General features: G+C 37.1%; 1 protein-coding gene across 3 annotated transcripts in view; it reads left to right on the plus strand.

Annotated features, from left to right (window-relative positions):
* The first annotated feature begins 8,879 nt into the window (after positions 1-8,879).
* The window catches only part of LOC117421319 (mothers against decapentaplegic homolog 2), a 31,745-nt gene continuing 13,354 nt past the window's right edge, over positions 8,880-27,270 (plus strand). For 2 of the 3 annotated variants that reach the window (XM_034923536.2, XM_034923540.2), the window contains exons 1-2: positions 9,029-9,528; positions 10,497-10,784. In XM_034923536.2, coding sequence (XP_034779427.1) covers positions 10,549-10,784 — 236 coding nt within the window. In that variant the 5' untranslated portion in view covers positions 9,029-9,528; positions 10,497-10,548. Of the gene's footprint in view, positions 9,004-9,028; positions 9,529-10,496; positions 10,785-27,270 lie in introns of those variants that run through there. The other variant, XM_059023825.1, reaches the window with a different exon arrangement.

The following is a 27,270-nucleotide window of genomic DNA, read 5'->3' on the forward strand; positions in this document are numbered from 1 at the left end:
CCCCATTTGGGCTGTTTTGACAGAAGGACAGGGTGATAACCTTGAAAGTATGGTCTCTTTGCTAAGTAAAAATTAAAAAAGAGATCATCAGAAACACAATAAGGGACAATAATGAGAAGGCTAAGAAAATATATTTACACATTTAAGATAACAGATTTTGCCAAAGTAAATACACTAGTCAATCATGCAGTTTACACAGCTAGTTACCTTTTTATTATTATTATTATTATTATTATTATTATTATTATTATTATTATTATTATTATTATTATTATACCATAGTTTATACAATTACTTTATATACTATGCTTTGGTCTGCTTTTACCATAAAGTCGTAAACTGTTACAAGGACTGTTACCAAATGGAACTGATCTTACCAACTGGAAAACGTGTACATATAGGAATATATTTTATTTATGTTACTAAATGCATATTTAATTGTAAGTTTCTTTGCAGAGATATCTACAGCAAGGCTTTTTTACACCTTAATTTGTTAACGTTCTGAAAAACAGGGAAAGAATCAAATCCCAATCTCACCAATGTAACAAAACCATTGAAAAGGAGCAGCTGTGATCTTACTAAAACGGCAGATGTTATCAACATAGAAGCCTCAAAGCAGGAGTTTAACATGTAAAATACAAAGAATGATTTTTTTAAAATCATATTTACCCAGCAGATGGCACCTGTGTCATTGGAAGCACAATTTCTTTGATGTATTTTTTGTATCATATTTTGTAGGCAGAACAGTTTTCACGGTGCGCAACACAGGAGTTTAGTTTTTAAGCCACCAACCCTTTATAACTAACCTGCTTGATTTTTTTGAGGATGCAACATCGACAATGGATAATTGCAAAGCATACGACATGGTTTATTTAGATTTCCAGAAAGCTTTTGACAAAGTCCCGCATAAAAGATTAATTCTCAAACTGAACGCAGTAGGAATTCAAGGAAATGCATGCACATGGATTAGGGAGTGGTTAGCATGTAGAAAACAGAAAGTACTGATTGGAGGAGAAACCTCAAAATGGAGCGAGGTAACCAGTGGGGTACCACAGGGATCAGTATTAGGTCCTCTTCTATTCCTAATCTACATTAATGATTTAGATTCTGGTATAGTAAGCAAACTTGTTAAATTTGCAGACGACACAAAAATAGCAGCAGCAAAGGTCATTCAAAATGATCTAGACAACATTCAGAACTGGGCAGACACATGGCAAATGACATTTAATAGAGAAAAGTGTAAGGTACTGCACGCAGGCAATAAAAATGTGCGTTTATGTTGACTCAGAAATGTCTTCATCTAGACAATTTGGGGAAGCTATAAAAAAGGCCAACAAGATGCTCGGATATATTGTGAAAAGTGTCAAATTTAAATCAAGGGAAGTAATGTTAAAACTGTACAATGCATTAGTAAGACCTCACCTAGAATATTGTGTTCAGTTCTGGTCACCTCGTTACAAAAAGGATATTGCTGCTCTAGAAAGAGTGCAAAGAAGAGCAACCAGAATTATCCCGGGTTTAAAAGGCATGTCGTATGCAGACAGGCTAAAATAATTTAATTTATTCAGTCTTGAACAAAGTGATCTGCAGTGATCTGATTCAAGCATTCAAAATTCTAAAGGTATTTTGTGTCAACCCAGGGGACTTTTTTGACCTGAAAAAATAAACAAGGACCAGGGGTCACAAATGGAGATTAGATAAAGGAGCATTCAGAACAGAAAATAGGAGGCACTTTTTTACACAGAGAATTGTGAGGGTCTGGAACCAACTCCCCAGTAATGTTGTTGAAGCTGACACCCTGGAATCCTTCAAGAAGCTGCTTGATGAGATTCTAGGATCAATAAGCTACTAACAACCAAACGAGCAAGATGGGCCGAATGGCCTCCTCTCGTTTGTAAACTTTCTTATGTTCTTATTGATTTTCTAAATGCAATATTTGGGGATAAAAGAGGGGTGGGAGTCATAAATTGGCCAAAGCTTAAAGATGTAATGATTGACTGTGCCTTTATCACTGAATTTACAGTAACAAAAAGTTGACCACTGTATATTTTTCCATGGTTATAAAAGACATTTACAATAGTTTACCATGGATTGCCATGTTTTCATATGCTTTACGATACTGCTCTGGGATTTCCATTTTGTTTATCTATGCTTTATGCTTCCACAATTTGCCATGTTTTTTACTATGGTCAACTTGTATATGGGCTCCACCTGCTTCTGTGCTCCACCACAAAGCAAATGGAGCCAACAGGATTCAAATGTGACATTATCACAAAGTATCTAAAAAAACTTGGAACCACAGGCACATGACAGCCAGTTAGACAGAGCAATAGAGAAAAATGATACAAAAAATCTTCTGATGGACCACTGTAATGTACTCCACTGCCTCTGACACTAAATACATTGTGTCACTACTATAATAATCACTTTTATTTCCGGTTCCCAGGGGTGCATAATTATTGTAGTGGTATTGAATAAACATAACCAGAAACGTAAAGACATCTGATGTAAATTTGTAATATGTGAATAAAGAATCAGTTGGTGGTGGATCCCTGTTGTTTACCTTGTCAATGCTCTTTGGCTGTTCCTGGATGTGACTAATGTTTGCTTTGCAACGCATGGAGCAAATGACAGTGAAAAAAATATGTAAAACGTTTTCCCACAACAAACTTTATTTACATTATAAAAAAAGTTGTCAAATCATTTTTTTAATACATTTTTTTATTAACACCAAAGCTTTGAAAACTACAAAAAAAAAAATGTCAACAGGAATAAAAATAAAATAAAGTATTCTCTTTTGAAAGAAGTTATTTGTATGCAGTTCATCAATAAGGGGATAAACCCTTCGAGGTTACTGCAGTGAAACAAACTACATGTATTATACTGTGTATCTGTGTTTCTTATTGTATAATGTAATATTTGTTATATATATATATATATATATATATATATATATATATATATATATATATATATATATGCTACATTAAATTATCAAAAATAAAAATGTTTATATATATATTGTTTTCTAACATTAGTGAAAAACACAGAAATAAAATCTATGGTTTATACTAGTATCAACAATGATTAGCTGTACTAAATAGCCCATGTATTGGTTGGTTCCATTAGAAAGAAACTTTAAGTTGGATTTATGTATTTATCATTTTAGCATGTTGTGCTAATATGAAGATACTTTTTTATATTTATTTAGTTTATTGTGTTTATGGATATGCAATTATAATAAACTATAAAAACTGTACAGTATGATTTATTTTTGTTTGATAGTTAAAAAATATACATTTAATGTCAATTATTTATTATCAGAGAAGATTTTAAAAGTGTAGGCTTGGCTACAGCTTTCTTCAGATCAGTCCAAAGCATTTCTATTAGATTGAGATCTCATGATTGTGAAGGCCATTCCAGATCTTTTATCTTCGTTTTCTTCAAGAATTCCAGACTTGACTTAGCCGTATGCTTTGGTCGTTGTCTTTTTGGAAGATAAATGGTCTGCCAATCAGCCTACGAGCAGCTGGTATCATTGTACTTGGTAGAATGTTTTGATACATGGCTGCATTCATACGATCTTCAATCACATGAATGTTTCCAGTCCCTGAATTGCTAAAACACCCCGATATCATGGTCAAACCACCTTTATGTTTAACTGTAGGTACAAGGTTTTCGTTATTGAAGGCTTTCCCTTTTTTTCTCCAAACATACTGTGGTCCATTTTGAGGGAAAAGTTATATTGTAATGTCACTGGACCAGAGAATTTTGTTGAAGAATGCTTCAGATTCCTCTTTATATTTCTTGGGAAATTTTAGACGGTTTGTTTTATGAATTTGCAGAGATCTACGTGTATACAGCCGTTCTGTGCTCAGGTGCTTGCATAGTTATTTCGTGCACTATTATCCCTGATTCTTTTTAGCTGCTCGGACGATTGTCCTACCTGCAGTACCTGTAATTTTCTTTGGACGTCCACGTCTTTCAAGCTTTTCAGTTGAATTTGTTCTGTGCTACTTCTTGATTATTGCTTTAATTGTGGATTTTGGTTTTCCATATTTCTTTTATACAGTTCTGTAACCATTTTCTTTGTTGTAGTTTGCTACAAAGGCTCTTTTTAAACATGAATCCATCTCCTGTGTCTTGACCATCATCTGATGTGTTGCCAAACATTCTTCTTCAACATACAGACGTGCTCAAATTTGTTGGTACCCTTACAGCTCATTGAAATAATGCTTCATTCCTCCTGAAAAGTGATGAAATTAAAAGCTATTTTATCCTTTGGTATGTCATAGAATAAAGCAAAGAATCTGTGAAAAGAGATGAATTATTGCTTATTCTACAAAGATATTCTAAAATGGCCTGGACACATTTGTTGGTACCCCTTAGAAAAGATAATAAATAATTGGATTATAGTGATATTTCAAGCTAATTAGTTTCTTTAATTAGTATCACACATGTCTCCAATCTTGTAATCAGTCATTCAGCCTATTTAAATTGAGAAAAGTAGTCACTGTGCTGTTTGGTATCATTGTGTGCACCACACTGAACATGGACCAGAGAAAGCAAAGGAGAGAGTTGTCTGAGGAGATCAGAAAGAAAATAATAGACAAGCATGGTAAAGGTAAAGGCTACAAGACCATCTCCAAGCAGCTTGATGTTCCTGTGACAACAGTTGCAAATATTATTAAGAAGTTTAAGGTCCATGGAACTGTAGCCAACCTCCCTGGGCGCGGCCGCAAGAGGAAAATCGACCCCAGATTGAACAGAAGGATTGGGCAGCAATGTGGAGTAGTGGTTAGGGCTCTGGACTCTTGACCAGAGGGTCGTGGGTTCAATCCCAGGTTGGAGACACTGCTGCTGTACCCTTGAGCAAGGTACTTTACCTCGATTGCTCAAGTAAAAACCCAACTGTATAAATGGGTAATTGTATGTCAAAAAAAAATAATGTGTAAAAAATAATGTAATTGTATGTAAAAATAATGTGATATCTTGTAACAATTGTAAGTCGCCCTGGATAAGGGCGTCTGCTAAGAAATAAATAATAATAATAATTAGTGCGAATGGTAGAAAAAGAACCAAGGATAACTGCCAAAGAGATACAAGCTGAACTCCAAGGTGAAGGTACGTCAGTTTCTGATCGCACCATCCGTCGCTTTTTGAGCGAAAGTGGGCTCCATGGAAGAAGACCCAGGAGGACTCCACTTTTGAAAGAAAAACATAAAAAAGCCAGACTGGAATTTGCTAAAATGCATATTGACAAGCCACAATCCTTCTGGGAGAATGTCCTTTGGACAGATGAGTCAAAACTGGAGCTTTTTGGCAAGTCACATCAGCTCTATGTTCACAGACGAAAAAATGAAGCTTTCAAAGAAAAGAACACCATACCTACAGTGAAACATGGAGGAGGCTCCGTTATGTTTTGGGGCTGCTTTGCTGCGCCTAGCACAGGGTGCCTTGAATCTGTGCAGGGCACAATGAAATCTCAAGACTATCAAGGCATTCTGGAGCGAAACGTACTGCCCAGTGTCAGAAAGCTCTGTCTCAGTCGCAGGTCATGGGTCCTCCAACAGGATAATGACCCAAAACACACTTCTAAAAGCACCCAAGAATGGATAAGAACAAAACATTGGACTATTCTAAAGTGGCCTTCTATGAGTCCTGATCTGAATCCTATCGAACATCTATGGAAAGAGCTGAAACTTGCAGTCTGGAGAAGGCACCCATCAAACCTGAGACAGCTGGAGCAGTTTGCTCAGGAAGAGAGGACCAAAATACCTGTTAACAGGTGCAGAAGTCTCATTGACAGCCACAGAAAACGTTTGATTGCAGTGATTGCCTCTAAAGGTTGTGCAACAAAATATTAGGTTAGCGGTCCCATCATTTTTGTCCATGCCATTTTCATTTGTTTTATTATTTACAATATTATGTTGAATAAAAAATCAAAAGCAAAGTCTGATTTCTATTAAATATGGAATAAACAATGGTGGGTGCCAATTACTTTTGTCAGTTTCAAGTTATTTCAGGGAAAATTGTGCATTCTTTGTTTTTTGTGGAGGGGTACCAACAAATTTGAGCATGTCTGTATAATTACCTCTTTTTTTGGCTATTGACTTTCTTATGTAGCTTAATTACTGTGTCAGGAACACATATTTGAAATTGCTGAAGTGCTTTTTTTATAAAGCTTGTTTGTTAAACTACCAAAAATGATGTATTTTGGTCTTTGTCATATTAATGATTGGCTCATTTTCACTAAATGCTTGTATTGAACACGTTTTCTTGAATTATATTAAGAGTAGGGTGCCAATACTTTTGTATTGACACCCTATAGTAAAATGCACACTGTTTTGTTAGTACAACGACACATGGGTGGATGGATAGTTTTCCAGCTTCACTCCAACTTTGGCACCCTCCCCCCACAAGTATTTCATGGTCCTGGTCTAATTTGCATATAAGGCAGACTGGTGGAGGGATTCAGGCCAAGAGCCTAACAACCACCCTCAGTCTATCTGTAGCACTACGAACAAGGCTGTCGGTCAATGTCTAACTGGAGCAGGGTTTCCCAGTCCTGGGGATCCACTGTGTCTTCTGGTTTTCATTCTGAGCCATCAATTACTTAATTGAACCCTTAATTGAACTACGCATTAGCTGAGTAAGACTTTTTTCATTGTTTTCAGCTTTTAAACAATTGGAGATTTCAAGTTAACTATAAGTTATAAGTAACTTGAAAATCGGCAACTTTGTAGGAGCTGAGAACAATACAAAAAAGGTCTAATTAAGCACATTAGTCCAATTAAGGGTTTAATTAAGTAATTGAGAACTCAGTTGGAATGAAAAACAGAAGACACAGTGGGTCCCTAGGACCAGGACTGGGAAACTCTGAACTAGAGTATAGAACTCTACTCTGGTAACTAGAGTGAGCCGTACCATTGCAGCCAGTGTCGGCATCACGGGAAGGGTTTTTTCTTAGGGTTATTTTTTTTTTTTCAGTCATTTTGACTAAATAGATCTAGACAGACCTGAACAACTTAACTAATCGACAAACTGAAAATGTGGTTGTGCAAAATAAAATAAAAAATGTAACAGAAATACTAAAAACACTGCTTGCACACCTTGTAGATGGAATTAAATGGAAATACTAAACAACTAGAAACACAAAGATTTGCTGTACCTTTATTTTGTAGTTATGGATCATTATTTAGGTAAACATTATACCTTACAATTTATTTTGAGCTCATCTCTGAGTGCCAGTCATCTATTTGTCTTGACATAAGTAAGTCTGGAAAGATGACCTAAAGCAGAAAGAAAGTGAACGGTCAACCATGGGTGGGGGTTTGGTTTTGTTTCTTATTATACTCTGTCACTGCACTGATTAAGCCTGTGTTCGTCTGCATTTAAAATGGTGTTACCTCAATTAACCGTTCAGCTCGAAGCATCTAGTGTATTTGCTGTATACACAACAGGAAAGCCCCTTCTATTAATCCAGGACAGCTGGTCCCTCTTACACAAACACACACACACACCCTCTGGTTGAGTCATCATTTAAGACAGCAGATGGATAATATACTACAAGCTTTAAGATCCGTAAAAAACAGTACCCATTGGTTCAGAATAAGTAGGCAACGAAACAGAAGCTACAATAAGGATTATAGGAATGGGTTTCTTGCTAAAATTGTGCTAACTATGAAAAAAATGGGTATTCGAATATCTATCTATGTATATAATTTGTATAAAAGTTACAGTATGCAATTACTATTACTTAATAAAGGGGAATAATGATAAAACTATTAAATGGGGCAAGCTTGCATTTATAAATATGTCATAACAGAATCAAACTCCTGACAGTATTTATAGGGTTACAAAAGCCTGTAAATTCCAGCACTGGTATATGTTAGAGTTGCTACTCTGGTTGTTGTCTACAATCTTAACAGCACACAATTTATGTAAACCTATACTGTACCTGCTGGACATCTAGTAAGACATATGTACATGTGATTCTAATTCCAAATCATGCTGGTCAGTAGCAGTGTCGTTGACCAGTGAATAATGGCAAGGACAATGCTTTACATAGCTATGTATAATTATATTCGACTTAAAAAGTAATTGGAAATCCAGAAAATAAAAAAAAAGCATCTCAATATAGTATTTTAGTTGCTTACATAAGAGACTGAGTGAGCATTCTGATCTAATCGTGCCCCTCGCACTCGCTTGTCAACGTTGCAGGAGGTCCTGGTACTGTGCTTTATATATTCCTAACAATAAAAAGCATACGCCAGTGGGATTCAACTGAGAACAATGAAATTGAGACGGCCAAGATTCAGCAGGAATTCAGAAAATAATTTTAAAAAAGTTTACTTCAAAACAGTATTCCTTTTGGCAAAGTACTCCTTTCTTATACGATTAAAACATGCCCTAGTATCCTAAACAATTACATAACAAGCATGGTTTTAGTTCACCATTCACGTTAGGAGAGCCACATAAGGTGTTACATAACTAACTGAAACCACAATGATCAAATAATTACTGTTTGTTATATTATTGTTAGTTCTGAAAATTGAAGGTATGTTTCCTTTTGCTCAGCCGTATCGACCACGTGCCTCTTTTTCATCAAACTTCCATTTCCTGAAAGGCCCTATATTGTTTCTTGCGGAAGGACACGGTTGTGCTGCAACACTAATGTTTTGAGACGATTCAACTTAACCCACTGTCGTTCTGTCCCCGCCCTCGTGTGAGCCGAATCTATTATGAAGTCATCTGACAGACAGTTATGTTCACGAATCGCATCCTGATTTTGATAGTTCATTCCTCCCAGTCGTTTTATAGGATGGGCGGGATACACAGCGAAAAACATTAACGTTACCAGATTTTGATTGACCGTCAAAGTACACCAATCAGACGCAGATCAGATCCATAGCGCCCCACTTTGAAAGCCCAAAATCACCAATAGAAAAGCAGGAGGCGGGATTAGGTCCGGGAAAGTGTCGCGTAGTCAGCTTGGGAAAGGTAGGTTGATGTGTAGAGGCTGTTAGTCTGAGATTGTGTTGGGGCGACAGGAAAAAAAAAAAAAAAAAAAAGGAATAATGAAATCTCGTTGAAATTATTTAAAATTCCCCAACCAGAAAAGTTTCCATCTTTTCGCCGTTTGCATGCAACATTTTTCCCTGGGCGTTTTTGTTTGGAAGTATAGGGTTATTTAAAAATATTTCTTAACCTTTTTTCCGACATAGAAAGTAGCATAATAATATATATTTTTTGTCATTTTTAAATAATATTACATTCAGTCAGATTTTTGGGGTTATTGCTGTTTTGTTTTTGTTTTTTTTTTGTTTTTTTTACTGCTTTAAAATTGTATGCTGTAATATCGGGGGTGGTTATGTATTTTATCGCACGGATTTATTGTTACATTGTCGCTCCATAAGCAGTAGGACTGGAGAGCCCGACAGGAACTGCTAAGTGAAAATCATTTTTACATTCTAATTTATGCATCACGAAATTTGATTTATCAAGGTTATTTGCTAGTCGTTGGAGGTAAGTGTGTTTTCTTATTTATATACGTGTTATTGTGAATGTTTGTTTTTGAATGCACATCAACAGTGGCCTGGCCTTAACAATGTTATGCATGCTTGCCTACTAGACTCTTCATAGTTTTTGCAATTGTTTTGTATCAAGTTGTGTTGAGTTTGATGTATAGGTAACTTCCATAATGACATTTCTTCCGTGGTCAGTGTTATTTTGTTGCGTTTTATACCGGGTAACATTACGTACTGTGCATGTAAAGTTGTCTTTACCATTTGCAGTAATGTGGCTCCGAAAAACGATTTGACGTTTTCATAAAACCACAGGTAAACACAAGCCACAAAACGACACATGAGCAATTGTTGTGGTTTCTGTTTAATAGGCATATTCGAGAGGAATGCGGGTTACTTTTATTTTAGTCGCATTGTATATTTAATTTTTAAATCCACTATTCCAAAACTGGAGTGTGTTTTAATAGTCATGTCATCAAGCTTTTAAACTGCATCGGCAATATTAAACGAATTCAGTTTCTTTATTTTCATAATATTGGAAGGATTGGTCCCCGTTCTAGCCATGTAGTTCACGTCTTAGTATTTTCATTATAACAATAATTGCCTATTTTTAAGAAAACAAAGCTCATCTTTTCCCACTTTTGTACAAAAGCGTTTGTTGGGCAATAGAGTATTTCCCTTTTGTGTTATTCCTAAGAATACCAAATGGTGTTGATTTGCAACTTACTAGTTCAGGCGTAGTTCTAAAGTTTGTTGCAGTAAGATACCGTGTACTACTTGTGTGCTTCTTGCATTTCTTGGCTCAAGTTTAAAGTTGGAAAAAAAAGTAAACAAATACTAAGAGTTGTACATTAGGCAAATGTAATGTGCTAGAACATGAACAAATGAAAGCTTTTCACAGTGAATTATAGAACTATGTGTTTTTTTTTAGGTCTTTTAATTTTGTAATTCTTTTTCTTTCCCCCTTAGGTTGCCCAAAGTCAGGCTTTACCATTTTGTGGTTGTGTGTCTTGGATATACAATGTCCTCAATCCTGCCATTCACCCCACCGGTTGTGAAGCGCTTGTTGGGGTGGAAGAAATCTGCCAGCGGATCAGGGGGAGCTGGTGGTGGAGAACAAAATGGACAGGAGGAGAAGTGGTGTGAGAAAGCAGTGAAAAGTTTGGTTAAGAAGCTCAAGAAAACCGGACAGTTAGATGAACTGGAGAAGGCTATTACCACTCAGAATTGTAATACCAAGTGTGTTACCATACCAAGGTAAGAAGGATTGGAATACAGGCTGGTAACGGGTACTGCAAACGAAATTAATGAAGTTTCGTTCCTGGGAGGGGTCTTGGTTTAATTGTTAATGGCAACAAAGTAGCAATTTACAAAACCTGAAAAATCTTAACTGGGCAGCTTACATTTTACATTTGCTTCTTTCACACCGCTCACATTTTGATATATCCAGTAACAATCCGGAACATGGGCCGCAATGGCACAGTGACTGAATTTATTGATATTTTCTAGTTTTTATTCTGTGCTCTGCTGTTACTGTATGTCAATGGTCATTGTATAATAGATGTATGCTGGCTGTGTTAATCTCGGAGAGCTACCTTCCTTTTTTTTATAGCAGCTTCATCCCATGTTTATTAAGGAGAAATGTTGTGGCAAGCCTTGCATATCTTTTCAGCAGTATCTTTTAAGAACAGTATAGAAGTGGTTTTTGTTCTGTTCCAGCTTATCACATGTGCTGTCTCAAAGTAAAACATTTGCATTAATGCCAATATGAATCCCAAATGTATTTAATATCTCTCATGAGCACTGGAACTATAAACATTCCTATGATTATGTAATAGGGCAGTTAATTCGATTTACGCAGCAAGTAAAACTTTAACCTGAACAATCTATTTTGTTGAAGCAATGTTAATGGAAGTAGGGAAAACAAGTTTCCAAAATAGAGAAATGGGCACTAATAGTAAAATTTGTAGACTTTGTTGTGGTCCCAGTATGTTAACTGAGTGTCAATGACCATCTAATAGGGATCTTTAGAGATCGATGATCTCTCATCTCAACAGGGATTCATCAGAATGGTCAGACAAGTGGTCTTCAGTACAGGTTTGACTGCATTTCTAAAAACACATGGATAGGATTATTTGTAGCTGATCAATATATTTACTAATGGAAATCAGATGCCATTGCATCATTTTACATAGCAGCTGACAAATCTTTACACTCTGCCACGACAAGCCTGTTGCAGTACGTATTGTGATTGCATTTACAAAACTGAAATATATCTGTAATGTCATGGAAAATGTTGTGCAAGACTTGTTTTGTAGAGATTTGGCTGTGCATGTTCCTTTTATGTGTGTTGTACTTTCTCAGCCGTAGGAAAGAGCATCCGTTGCTGGAAGTGCAGTTATGAACAAGCAAAGTTAAGTGTAGAATAAACTATTAACCTTTGCTTATTTTTGCTAAAGCTGTTGAGTTGAATTTATTCATCTGCCTGCTGAGGATACCCATATCTTTGTTGATAGGAATGTAGTAGAGGCATATGTTGTCAACTGCGCTGAAACTTTCTAAGGATAATCTGTATTTGTAACAATTAATAGTATCAGAATCTCTGGGGTAAGAAGACTGTTGGTAGAAGTAACATTTCTAAATAACCACTTGTCCAAGTATGATAGACTTGCCAAGTATGTTATTAAATAATTCAGTGTAGATTCTGTGGGTATGAGGAGGCATCTAGGTGTATTTTAAACTTGCATTTTTACATATGCATTGAATGTTGATCATGGTGGTGTGTGTGTAATATATATATAATTTAATGTTTACTGTTCAATGTGTGGTATCCCTTTTGCAGCTTGATCTGAGTACTGCCGCCAGAATTGACTAAAACCAGGAGAAGTAAACATATTACCCCTGTTTTGGCCTCTTTACACTGGCTCCCTGTGCAGTTTAGAATTGATTAAGATTTTGCTGTTAACTTACAAGGACCTGAATGGATTAGCACCTAGTTATTTGCAGGAGTTACTGACCCCATATCTTCCAAACCGCACTCTGGGATCACAGGATGCAAGGCAACTGGTTATTCCTAGGGTCAACAAAAGCAACACGGGAGGTAGGGTTTTTTCTTGTAGAGCTCCTAAATTATTGAATGCAAGCTGGGACCGTTGCAGTTTAAGTCGAGACTAAAAACGCACTTTTATAAAATATCTTTGTTATCTTAGTGTGTTTTAATGTAACTTTTAAGATTACTGCTTTTGTATTGTGTACTGTTGTTTAAATGGTCTGATTGTGGCAGTTGTATGTGTGACATGCTATACAAATGTATTGTTATATATAATTTTTTTTATGCTATGTGGGTAATTCCATGGTCAAGTAACCATGGCCATGAAAAAAAAAATGGTTGCATGTATCAAACATATCTTCCTCTTTTTACTAAAGGGTGTACATTTATGCATGCTATATTTTTGTTCGGTTTGTGCCTTTTCTTTACAGCCATTTAAAGTTACTGTTAAAGTTATATTTTCAGAAGTCTGACTTCCATACATTGTAGGTATCAATGGTAGGGTAAATGTTTTAGTTACACATTTGTAAATGTCACATTTTGACTGGGTATGTAATACCAAGTTACTAATTACATTTTCTTGGGATAAAGGAACATATTTTACAGTGATTCAAAGTAATGGTGTTTAAGTAAAACCAAATGTCACATCCATAACATACTGTATACTAGATTATATTTTTTAAACTTTCTCTTCAAAGCTAACTTTTAAAATGTTTGTTATGGAATAGTAAGTGCCCAAATTAGCGTTATGGACGTGACTGTTATGGACGTGCCTGGTAGTAAGCTTGATGAGATTGTAAATAAATCTCATGTCGTCATGCACAAGCAAAATATGAATTGTAATCACTAAAGGGCTCCATAGCATGTTGCCATGAGATTATATAAACATATCACAATACCAAAAAAATGGTGTCAGTCATTTTAATGTGGATTAAAGTGTTCTGTTTAATCTGCTGACCTTACATTTTTCTGTACATGTTATTGCTCCTCCTTAGTAAAATGTCTAGCACCGTGCCGCTAGTTAAATTGACAAAGTTAGTGGTAATGTGCTAAAAACACACGTGTATACTAGATGCAATGTTTACTTTTAAATGTGCTGTACTTTACATTGATTAAGAGTGCCCAAATACACATACCTTTAAACTGAACTGACCTCAGGGTGTTAGTTTAGGGTGTTGGTTCCAATTTTCTGTGTTCTTGTGCATATTTTAGCCTTTTAGTCTTGTTCCCCTTTCTTAACAGAGGTATTCTTATTGCAACACATCCTTTAAGTCCTGGTTTCAAGAGTGACCTTCGTACTGTTGATTTGATGGACACCGACACCCGTGCCTTCTGCCAGTTCTGTTGTCAATTCAACGCTTGTCGTCTTTCTATTCCTTAAGGATATTATCTTCAAGTATTGCTCACCCTTGTTAGACAAGTCAAGGTTGTTATAATTGTACAAAACACTAGTGGAGGCTTTGAGTAAATTGTTCATACTCAATGCATGAGTAGAAAAATGCAACATGTCTAAGACTTTGAGAGAGAGATGGGCTACCAAAAGGTAAACTCTAGTAGCCCACCACAGATTTTGGTATCCCACATTTTTCAGTAGATCAACATTTCCATATTGCACTCGCACCATTTAAAAAAACAAACAAAAAAAAACAAACATGTAGACAGATACAATTGTAAGGTGGTAAGGTTCAGAAAAGAAATCGTACATCACTTCTGAGGACCACTAATAAAACATGTTTTGGTTTTCTTTGTCGTATATAACCAGATACTGCCAAAGTTTGCTAACAACCTAGTTTCTGTTAGTATTTCTAGCAAACAATAACAAGCTAATAAGTTTCCTTATATAAAATGTAGGGAATTATGTTTGACAGCATCATTTGCATTATTTTCCCAGACTTGATCAGTCCTGGGGACTCGCAGTCTGGGATTTTGATCCAACCAATATCTCATCATTAGTTTTAAAATATTCACTTTGTAACAAATTAAAACAATCATGTTCTGGGTCCTAAAAGGACTGTGGGAATTATTGTGCACTTGTAGTAGTAGTGTTTTTATTTTTCCTCACCTGTGCCATTTATAGAACCTAGCCCCACCATTTTACCAGTCTTATAAAAATATCAATAAAACACAAATATAAAAATATATAAAATATATAAAAATTAGTTATTTTTTGTTCTTTACCCTGTGCACTCTCACTCACAGTATCCCACTGTGCATTATCAGTAACTAAACTCTACAAGTGTTACATCTTGAAAACAAATGCTTTATTATTATACAATCAATATACAGTATTACTGTACAAAAACTGGGTGGCCTAAACGTGTACACAGACTATAAACATGAGCGCGGCTTTCTGCTGACTTAATAAAAACAACAAATGCATTGCACACTTTATAAAGACATTACCATGTGAGGGGGCTCCCTCACAATACCGTTAGCTAATTGTTCGTTTTGAAATAAAAAAATAAAAATAATGCACCTTTATTAACTTTCTACTGTGCTCAAGCTGCAGTGTCCTTGCACCTCGGTAACACTGTGATAGCCACTGAGGGTACGGTGTTCTCTCCTGTTTATTAAGTTGTTTTATATATATATGTATTATTTCAGCCATAACTCCTGTAAAATATAGTAGTGTACTGTATACTTGCAATCACTATATAACGCCGGCGTCATTCTATTAAAGTATAAAGCAAATTCCCTGCTCTGATTGGTTTATCTGTCATGTCACTGATCTTGCAAGCAACTAATGTGCAATAAAAAAAAAAAAAATTGAATGTCATGATTCAATCACGCTTTAATTTTGATATTTGTTAGTGCTGATTAAAAATAATGTACGACTGTTGATGATCTGTCTATTCCATGTGGGTCAATTGTACCTGGACATCAATCGCCCTGTAGCTTTCTGGAAGAAGAAAAAAAATGACCACCAGTGTTTCTAAATTTCTTAAAGCTTTAATTTTCGGTGTTTTAATTTTCTTTTTATAAGGGCATTTAAATAACTGATGTCTTGTTGAAGTCTATTTCTTCCAGTGCTTACCTGATCTGGTTTTGATGAAGCTATGGCATAATATACTTTTTCTACAGACGTAGGTCATGGTGACTTTTCATGGTAATGGTACTTGTAGTAATGAGTTACCCTTGCCAGGGGATGTTATTTACCTTTTTTTCATGCAATTAATGTGACTATACCTTTTAAGGATAGACCTGTTTAGGCTTTTCGATAATCTATACATTTATTTTAACTTCTAATTTCCTTTTGCTTTAAGATATACGGTGAACATAAGTGTGGTCTCCCTTGTTTTCCTTGATTCAGCATTTATATGAACAAACTTGTGCTGAAATAGGGTTTTCCGTTAATGATTTCCAATAACAGCACAATGTTAAAATGCCTGAGATTATGTTTTCAGCAGGAACATCATAAAACCATTCCAGTACATATACATAACTAGTACAATACGCCATTGCTGAGGTATTCAGGTGTAGCTGTATGTATCGGCGTAAACATTTAATGAAAAAACACATTTGTTTTATTATGAAGGTGCCACAAATTCAAAGCACCACCAAAAAGGTAAATCACTTTTATATATTGTACTGTTTCACAGAATATGACAGGTATTTGTTTTTTCTTTATTTGATTACTTGTAGGTTTCTAGTTTAAGTCGGTCTCCTTCAGATAAAACGATTCAGAAAAGGGTTTGGTTCTACCTACCTGTCCAAGGCTCTCGGGAAGCACACATGGTTTGTCGAGACTCTCAGGTTCCCCCGGGACGTGCGTCTGACACAGGCAGCCCGCAGGTAATACAGCTGCATTGTGAGGTGCAAGTCTCAGTGTTGGCAAGCTCATACTCTGCATTGTAGTTCCCACTGTGGACAACTGGAAAGCATGGACCCAGTACATATTGGAGCGGAGCGGAGCGGAATGAACACTATACTGAGTCGCACCCCTTTCACGTGACCTCCTGTTCACGGCTGTATGCTGAAATTCAATAGGGCTTTCTTGCTGACTGCTTCCCAAACATAAGCAACTGTGTAAAAACCTGCTGGGTAGGGCTGTATTTCACATTTCATGGCTTTTCACGGTCTGAAAATAGGCATTTCAAGAAATTTCACAATTTAAACATAATATTTATTCAAGCAGAAAAAAGTGTCGTCACATTCAACAAATTTTCCTAAATATGTATTTACTTCACTGAAAAACAGTAAACACTAAATTGTAGAATATTTTGTTTAAGTGACAAACAATGTATATTTACACAACTATTTCAGAAATGGGAATTTTCACTGGGAACTGGGAAATGGGGGGGGAAAAGTTGAAAAGCCCAGTACCTACCCTACTTTTTCACACCATTGCCGGAACCACAACATTTATTTAGTTTGGCTTCATCACTAGCGGGTCCTTCGTGGCTTTCTTCTTGATGCTGTGGTAAAGGAACTGTGTGTTTTCTTAACGTGTTATAACTTCATGATAGTGCCATTATAGTAATGTTTTCAGCTTTGTTTTCATGTTTTTAAACTTGGTTTTTCAACCATTAACATCTCAGCTATGCTAGGGGATAGAGTGATGTATTTTGGAACAAAAACACTTTTTGTTCCAAAATACTGTCTAAAAGGTCTTTCAATAGGATTATTATTTAAAAATATAATAAAGGGGGTCAAAACGTGAACATTTCCCCTGTGTACAGTACAGACTATAATGTAACTTTCAGCAGACCAGGAGAAAAAATAGCCTCAGCTGTGCTACTTGGTGCTGAAGTAGTGGTCCCTGTTGACTAATTTCCTACGATGACTGGATTTGTAGTTATGTTTAGTGTCCGTATGTCATGTACATTTGAGTGTTTTGAGAGGTGCTGGTTTTCCATCAGGATCTCGCACGCCTGTAACGGAAGGTGCTGTGTGAGAATGCTGGCGGCGCGGTGGGGGGATATCTGTTTTCTGCGGCCAGCCTCATGGAACTGATTTCTCTCTGTCTCTCTCTGGGTAATGCATGTGTCTCGCATGCGACTTTTAGGCTATTCCCCCTTGATCAGTGCTGCCAGATTAGCGGTTTTCCAGCCAAATTTGGCTTGTTTTTAAAGTGTTTAGCGTGCAAATGTTGTCTTTGGTTATTTTTTGACTATTATCATGCATGTCAGGGCTTGAATTTCAGCACGGGAATTGTGCATTTTCCAAGTTGCTTCCGCATATCTGCAACTTTCAGTGCGGGGAGAATCACACAGAGATATTTAAGACGGCAAGCTACTGTATTTATCACCCAATTTAGAATGCCTAATTAAAACGCTACAACAATCTCTAAGGAAGTGGGTATCAGTGATGAAAGCACCATGAGCCACATTCTGAGTAGTGCTGGATAAAAATAAATAAAAGTAGTGCTGGATATTTTAAGTGCCGCAAGACTTTATTCTCTTGTACGTGATTCTCGGCCGCCATCTTTAAGCATTATAGAAACTCATTACACTGATATTAAATCTATCTAGGTGGTGTTTTGCAAGCGACGGGTTTCACTTTAAAAACCAAAAAAAAAAAAAAAGAAAGAAAAAAAGGGGAAATCCCCCTAGCACACAAAAATGAAATTCAAGCCCTGAATGTTTTTTTTTTTTTCTATTCCTTTCATCATCGCCAGCACAGAACTTCAATTGCCATGATGCCCTGTATAGTATATCATGTCCTCCCCCTCTGTCTTTTTTCAGGAGCTCTGCATCCAGTAAAATTACGAATTACCCAGACACTCCATATTTTTTTATTCCTCACCAATGTAAGAACTCATGGAAATCAGTGCAATTTGAATTGTTTTTACATTTATTTTTAAAGACTATCTGCCGACAGTTCTGGACAATGTAATTTGACACCATATTCTGAAATATATATATTTCTTTCCCCTGGACCTACCACATTTGATCTCATCAGATAAAAAAAAAACAGTGGTAGTTAGTTGTGAGGGGGAAAAAAAACAAGCAAAGCAGATACATACATAAATAGTTTTTAACATTACTTCCCAGTATTTTATTATTTTTTTAATAAATTTGTAGCACCTATTTATGCTTTTGTAATTTATATTAAATCTTAAAAGCAAGGTCAGTTGTTTATTCCAAACCCCAGGCACAATATATATGGTGAAGTAAGTTTACGTCAGCGCACCATATCTACGGCATAGGAAGGTGAAATTGCATACGGTTAAGGGAACCATAGGGACGCAAGTGCTACAGTTATTCATTTTTGTCACTAAGGGTCGCCACTATGACCTACCTCCTGATAATCACAAGCGTTCAATATGTGCTCCTCCATCATCCAAAATGAGTTGCATTTGTGTGACAACAGACAGCATTACGCATCTCATCAGGTATGCTGGCCACCTCCCGGACAATGGCATGCTTGAGGTCCGGAATTGTGCGAGGGTTCCCTCGGTACACGTGTGACTTCAGGTACTTCCTTAACTAGAAATCTGCTGGTGTAAGGTCTGGAACGAGGTGGCCATTCAGAAGGAAAGTGACGTGAAATGATTCTGTCCTGAAAGTGCTGTGTGTCACCTGGTTACCAGTGGTGTGGTATCGTGCAGCAGTGACTGTGCACATTTTGAGATCCCCTTGCTGATGGCTCTTCAAAAATGAACGGTCCAGTGAAAAGTTATCCGTAAAGCCACACCACGCTGTCACTTTAACCTCATGTAGTGGTCTCGCAAATGTTGCATGTGGAATGACATAATACACATTTATTATCAGGGTCTTTATAAGCAGTAATGGACACTATTCTCTATTTTCTCAAAATAAATATTTATAAATGAAATAGTTAATTCATTCTCTTATTATCAGTAATAAAGACAAAACGTACCTGTCTTTATTTCATGAAATAGTAGCTGCTTATATCCACTTGTTTCTTTATTTATACATGTTGTAAATTTTTATATAATATATATATATAAAATTGTATTTATTAAAACACACTAATATAACTAAGTCAAATACATAAGATTTACAGTGTTTTTTTTTCTTGGCTGTAAAAGTTTTTGTCATGTTTTGTTTCTCTGTGCTGTTGAAAATGTCTCGCCTTTTAAAAATGAAAAGCCTATAGGTGAGGTCACACGAAAAAACAAAACAAGCAGGTAGTGAAATTATATTCCTCCCTTATGATATGCGTTAACAAGCTGTATTGCAAATTATGGTGGCCCAGGGTGTCAAAGAAATGAAGTGCGTTTTTCATGTTTTCCTGATCACGTGCCCAGAATGACACTTCAGTATGATCGTGTTACACAATCACAAGCTGTCTGTGTTGCTTAGAACTGTGTAACCGAATTTTGGGAGTTGTTTGCGGACCACCTGGAGTTTACTTGCGGACCACAGGTTAGGAACCACTGGGCTAGCACATTTGTTAGGCACGGGGGACAGAGGCAGACTAGGTTTAAAGATTTGCAGGACAGAGCTGAATTTAAATCTTTAAATAAATCGCCAACAGAAAAAAGGTAACTTGTTGTTTGTCATTTTCAGTTGTTAGGTTAAAACATATTAATAAACGCATTTCTGTTTAAATCTAAAAATACGCATGAACACCCTGCTGGTAGTAGTAGATTTTTTAGTTTGTCCGACAGTACTTGTCTTTGCCTCCTCTGGTCATTCTGGTTTTTGTGGTCTGCCTGTAGCTGGGAAGCAGCCATTTTTAATCCAGTAAAAACATTACAATATGAATCTTATTTTAAAAGAATGTATTTAAAAAGACCTACATGTTTGTTATGTTGATAATTGATATGTTCATCAGGCAAAACTATATTTAGCCTATATTTAAAAATATAGGTGGCTGGCTTATATGCTAATGCTGACCTAGTACCTCAACTGTTTTATGAAGAAAAAAAAGAAAGATTTTTTTTTTTGATTAAATGGTTGCACACTACAGTTTTGACATAAACTGTAGTTGACCAAAGGTGAGATAATGGGTCTCAAGTCATATTGGGTGTCCTTGAGACTTATTTAATAATAAATGTGCTGTACACGTTATCTTACACTTCTAAGAAACAATGTTTCTAGTTTCTGATGTAAATAAGTGGGTTACTATTTAAGCAATTCGTTAATATATCACATACAAAATCTATCCATAGAAAGACTTATCTTACTGCTGGCATTAAATAACAATAAAAAAATATCACAGTTTAACAGTCCTGCAATGTCATGTGAGTAATCCTATTTACAGTACTACACAAATTAAGTTTTTCATTTTGGCATTTAAAATAACCTTGATAAATGTGAAACACTTTGATTTAAAAAAATAAATAAATAAATAAATAAAGGGCTTGTTGACCTACTCTTTGCTGTACACAGGTTCATTGCTGTGTATCACCCGATTTGCAATTTAAGTAGCTCCCTTTTTAATGTAAACACATAATTAATCCCCCTAATGGTTTTTTTTATTATTATTTGCTGTTTTCTTATTTGCTAAGTTTAACAGGAGATGTGTCTCCAGACAGATTTCTTTATGAAACAAACGGAGTGTAGTGACTACATCTTTTTAAAGCGATTGATTTCCTTTAAGGAACTGTCATGGATTGCTCGGCTGGTGACGTCAGACCAGGAAGACAATGGACACAGTCAGGTGCAGTGAATGTGCTGGTTTATTGTAAATAAAAAGTTTAAACAAAACACTTTTCCAAAACAAACAGGCATGTTGGCCAAAACATACAAAAACAAACATTAAATACGTAAGTATCGTGCTGATATTAACCCTTTGCAGTCCATTTATTAAGTGTGCGTCAGGCGCATCAGGTCCAATTTATTTTCACACGCGCAGTTAATTTTAGATGTGCTGTTTTAAAAGTATTTTTTTTCACAAACGGGTTTAAAAGGCCCTACATATCAACAAAGCACTCACTAGGCATCTCCAGCCCTGCCCCACCCTTTTGTTCGCTATCGCTTTCACATATGCTAATAAATAAATAATAATAATAATAATAGTCGTACATACCGATCGATCATCTCCTGATCACTCGTTTTCGTCCTCAACTCCTCAATAATGCAATCCAAGTCATTATTTTATTACTATAACATCTCAAAAAAGCTCTGCAAATGTCCGTGATATTCTCTGTGCGCTGATTCAGTAACAGGCAGCTTGTTTCCTTATGACCGCCCCTATGTAATGCCAGGGGCATGTATGACTATTCATGAGAAGCCTTTTTTTTATCGGCTTGTCTCTGCGCCTGTCGCTCCCACTCGGCCATTGAATGGCTTTCTCGGCTTTTTCCGGAGAAAAAACTACTAGAAACCCGTTTTTTGCGTTTTCTTGATGTCGGACAGGGTCCGACAATGGACCGGATAGGAATAATTGCAATGTCGGACCAGGTCCGACAATGGACCGCAAAGGGTTAAGCCAGCACGAGTGGCAATTGTTGTTCTTTCTCGCGTCTCTTGTTCTCTCCAAACTGAACACCCAACCTCTGTGTTCGTGAAACACTCACTCTTTTATGCAGCTGTGCTGAGACTCAATTGCTAATCAGTCATTCAGTCGGCACGTGGACTAATTGTGCACTCCCCGTGCCCCTATACAAATACCCACTTTAATCTGCGTGTGAAGTGATTGTGCAATCCCTGTGCCTAAATACAAATATAGATTTTAAATCACCTGTGCTACATAACCCACACTCCGTGCACCAATACATACACACAACATAAAACATAAAACACAAAAATACTTGCAGGGGCAGGGCACCTCAAGGATGAGTGATTTTCTGATGGGTACAACTCTTAGATGTGAAAAAATAAAACTATATTTCATGATCATTTCATGATTTTTATTCAGTACACCTTACTATAACCTAAATCTGTGTAGCAAGTAATTTTGTATTGGATGTATTGATACTGCTTGATCATGCTCTTTGAATCTGAGGTAATGTTAAGTAGAATATTTATTTAGGGTAAATGTAAACATCAGTTGCAGCAATAATTGTAAGTATTTTGTTGTATGGATAACCTTAGTCTTTTCCTGCAAGTACAGTATAGTACTGTAGTCTGTGTTCATTTGTTCAAGGTAGATAGTTAAGCTTTTTTTGTTTTAAAATGCTTTATGTATTGCAGAGCGGAGATCTGTGCTATATCACCACCATTCAGCATTCTGAATTATACAACTAAGTTTTACAATGGATGGTAATAATAGATGCTGAATTTACAGTTCATTACTCAGCTAAAAAGGCAAAAAAGAGTTGGCAGAGGTGGACTGTGTAATTGCCAAAATGTAGTAGTTTCCCTATTGCCCCCCAGGGGGTGTGGAGGATGGGATGCAGTCCTCACTGAGGCTGCTTCTGCTGTTTTGATTGAAAGTGCATGTTTCACATGTGTTGGATCAGGTGGTGGTGTAATACCAGGAGTGATTCAGTTTCCTGCTCATGGTTATCTGTCAACTCTGAGATGATGAGCTTGTCTCTGTACAAATATCCCATAAAACTAGGCTGAATTTAGAAACAACTTCAACATAAACAAGTTTTGGTGCAATTGTTATTATTTATTTTTTACATCACATGTAAATATTGAACAAATCCATTATTTAATTCATTATTCAGTTTGCTAACTTTAGCCAGAGGTCTATCAGGTTTTCACGAGTGATCTGCTGTTGCCTGGATTACCCTTGTGTATAGATTATCAAAAATAAGAGTGCTCTTGAGGCCCTGCATGCTTCATGTATGTATTTCTGCCAAATAGGGAGGTCGTACTTTTGTTACTTCTCATTTTTACAGATATGTATGGGAAGTTGCTGTATCTCAAGCTTTACTGCAAAGTTAATGATGTTGTGTGAAAAATGTATATCCAATGAAAAGTGACAGTTTGGCCAGCTAGAGATGAATATGTTGTTCTAACTTTATTAGTGGAAAAAATGCAAAATCCATTTCTCACTTGATCATGAAGCAGGACTGTAATGAGGTAAGTCTTGAATAAATATTCACTGCCAAAGATGTATCTAGCATGTTGAAAGTGCCAGTAGCTTAATTGTTTTACCATGTTAACATTTCAAGCAGTTTCCACAGTGTATTGACCATGCCGTACACTATAGTCCTGGTAATGACACAAGCCAGGTTAGAATCCAAAATAACTTAGAAATGTTTGAGAAACCTACTGTGTCTCAATACAGTGCAGAGCCAAACTGTCTGCTGGTGCCACAAAGAATCAGGCTAGACAATTAAGTAAGCTGTTGGTGAGTTGTTGAAAAACTTTATGGGCAGTTTAATTGGAAGGTTTGGTTTGTGTTTGCCATGGGTATTGTATCTATGCCAATATCAACATTTAGCAGTACTGTGTAAGGGGCTAATTTGATCAGCATATACCGCTGGGGTAAACCAAAACTGGATGTATTGGTGTAATTTGACAGCACCAGGGAATCCCCACCTGGATTGAATCAACCACCCATCTGTGTGGTGTGTGTGTTTTTTTTTAATATAAATATAAGTGCCACTGAAAGTAAATGATTGATGCAGTCCAAGAGAATTCACTAGTGGTATAAAAAATAAAAATCTATTTTTTTTGTGCAAACATCAAAAGCAGGTTTTATACAGTGTTGTATACAGTATGTTTACTGTACATTCAGCGTCACACTATGCAAAGGGGAATATCTTGTCGGTTTGCCATTGCACCATTGAATTCTAACAATTAAACCACTTAATGGTTTGGATTTTTAACTTTTTGTTTTCAGAGAAGTGAGTTTGTGCCCCTTAGGTTCTGTCTAATCAATTTACAGCACCAAGTAGTCTACACAAACTCCGAATGTATCCGGATATCCAGGGAACACGTGTAACTGCACTTTCTCTGTATGCATTATTAATTTCTAGGTGATTTTATTGTCAAGTGCCCACAGTCAATCAGCTTTAAGAAATGTCTGAAATTTAGTCCCGTCCCCCCCTCCCCCTAGGCTCTGGGTACGTGGGAGGCTTTTCATGATGGCAAACAATAAGAAAAAAATAATAATTGTATTGGAACTGTTTGGTTCCCTGTCAAGTAGGAAATGTAACCATTACCAAATGGGTATTAACTTCCTAAAGACCTGAATCTTGAATACTTTATACCAAAGCTGCTCTTTGAGCCTGTGACCCAGTCATAGCCCCGCCCCTGAGGGATCAAAAGTACTGCAGTCGCAGATCTCGGTGCCATTTTTCCTTTCAAGACTGACCCGATTGGAGAGCCTTGTTCAGATAAGTGCACTGTTGCTTATATCTGCTTATTTAGCATTTAATGTGTTTTACACATTTTGTATGTGATATATATTAACGAATCACTTAACACTAGAACCGCCATATTTTCTGACTACCTAGCACCGCCGCGCACGTCAATTTGATGTTTACATTTTTAAACAGCTTCAACATGAAAATGAAAGACATACTATCGGGTACAACTCAAAAGTTTTATTCATGAACATCATATCTAACATTTGCATAGCAGAAACACTTTTGAAATGGAAACATAAAAGGCTATAGATGTATATAGCAGAATTCTCAAAGAGTGACATCTGATACATCCTCCACATTGAACTTTCAAGTCACTCCTGGATATTATGTAGTGTCAGCTACATAAAATATTTATTATTATTATTATTATTATTATTATTATTATTATTGTTATTTGTAATAACGTTATCATTTCTATTGTGTGACTGCAGCAGAGTGCTCTTCTGTGAGGAAACAGCAGCACCTCCGTTGTTGTGGGCAAATCCTTGTTGCCCTCGTTGCCAGGGCAAATGCTTCTAATTTCTTTCAAATCAAAACAATTCCATAACATTGTCTATATATAAAAAAAGTGAATCCCAGGTTTGTTTACATCCAGGAGCTGTGATGTAAACACAGACACAGTTTCATTGAATTACAGCCAGACCACACCACCCCCACATTCCACTGAAATACATACTTCCGTGTGGGCTAGGAAGGAAGTGGGGGTGGGGCATGTATACTAAAATAACACTCTTTAGGCTATACAAAAAAAACATGTATTGTAATATGCGTCAAAATGACGCGTCTGGCGGTTCTAGGTAGGAGATGCTTATATAATTGTTAGTTTTTGCAAAAGTGCCACTCAAACGCTGTTAGGATATCTAATACATATATTTAGGAAAAGTCAAGAATGGACATGTGCATGGGATTCACAAACGCAGAGTTATTTACATATTTATACCTCAATGTCAAGTTGACGCACAAGAAAAGAAAAAATCTATTATGCGTATTTGTGTGCACTACAGCTTGTTGCTGGTCACGTCCCACTGTGGCCCCGAGTGAAGCTAGCAGCTTGAGTCGCTCATTCCACTGGAGCCAGCACCATAATTGGGCTGACTGTGCTCTCCCCCCAGGCTGCATAGCTCCAGCTGAAGCTTATTTGCTTCTCCTTTTTTTTTTTTTTTTGCTAATTGGCCAATATGAGACATTTATATTCATATAACTTTGTAACTTGAAATGTACTGTTTTGTTTTTTACAGATACCATGCCAAGGCCTGTCTGTAACGTGGTGCTTGGCATGCGTGCAGTAAGAGCAGCAGCATTGCACAGGGCCGCGATACTCGCTCACTTTGGCTTGTTGCTTGTAATCACACAATATCTCTGCTGTTCTGGTGATCGGATATTTTAGCATCACTGTTGCGAAAGCAGTTAGTTTTTTCTAACATGCAGGCTTCCCTTAGTCTCGTGTTGGTACTTACCTGAGTGGTTTTGCCAGTGGCTTTACAGATGGGCATCCCTGTATGTTGCCGTCCGAGGTGACTGTGAACCGATAGACCCGTACCGAACCAGTACTGAGATCGCCAACACGAACCGGTACTGAGACCGGGGCCAAGGTTACTGCACCAGTACCCGGTGCCGAACTGAGCAGTAGCTGTGACCCGGTGGACCCGTACTGAACTGGTACAGAAGTCACCAACCCGGTACTGAACTGGGACTGAGGCTACCAAACCGGTACTGAAGTCACTGAACTGCTTCCGAAACCGACCCGGTGCCAAAACCACGAACTGACTGGTACCGAGGTCACCTAACCGGTGCCGAAACCAACCCAGTGCCAAGCCACTGAACTGGTAGCGGACTGACAGGTGGCGACCAGGGTCCAATCCAGTACCGATCTGGTGTTAAGTACACCGAACCAACCTGGTGCCGCTCGGGTTTTGACCGTCCTGATCCATTATACAAGCGTATTGAGGCAACAGCTGTACAACCATATACTGTACATTGCATTGTTTGTTCCTTGCATTATTCCCGGGTTCCATCCGTGTGAGACGTGCAAGTCCACTCTGCCTAAGGAGAACAAGCATGACAGGTCCAAGGAGGCTCTAGTTAACCGCAGCTTTTGCGGGTTTTGTGACCCTTTCTCTAAGAGCACACTGGAGATAAGGTTATCCCGTAGCTTTAAAGAATGTTCTACATCCCTTACTCCTGCTCAGCGCTTCCTCCCTCTCTTGATGAGGTTGCTGCGTCATCACCCCTTGGCTCTGCGCCAAGGGGGATCAGACAAGGCACCCGGGACAGTAGCTCAGGCAGGAAACTGTCTTTACAGTCATCCTCCTCAAGCTCTGCCTCTCCTTCCCCTCCACTGTGGAAGAGGAAAAAGTCGCTGTTCCAGCCCCATCCCACCCCTTGTTTGCTGTATTCATCACATATCTCTTCATAGTCGTGCATACTGATAAATCATCTCCTGATCACTAGTTTTATCACCAAACTCCTCAATAATGCTATCCAAGTCATTATTTTATTACAATAACATCTCC

Source organism: Acipenser ruthenus, chromosome 1 (genome assembly GCF_902713425.1).
Source record: "Acipenser ruthenus chromosome 1, fAciRut3.2 maternal haplotype, whole genome shotgun sequence".
NCBI classification, from domain to species: domain Eukaryota; kingdom Metazoa; phylum Chordata; class Actinopteri; order Acipenseriformes; family Acipenseridae; genus Acipenser; species Acipenser ruthenus.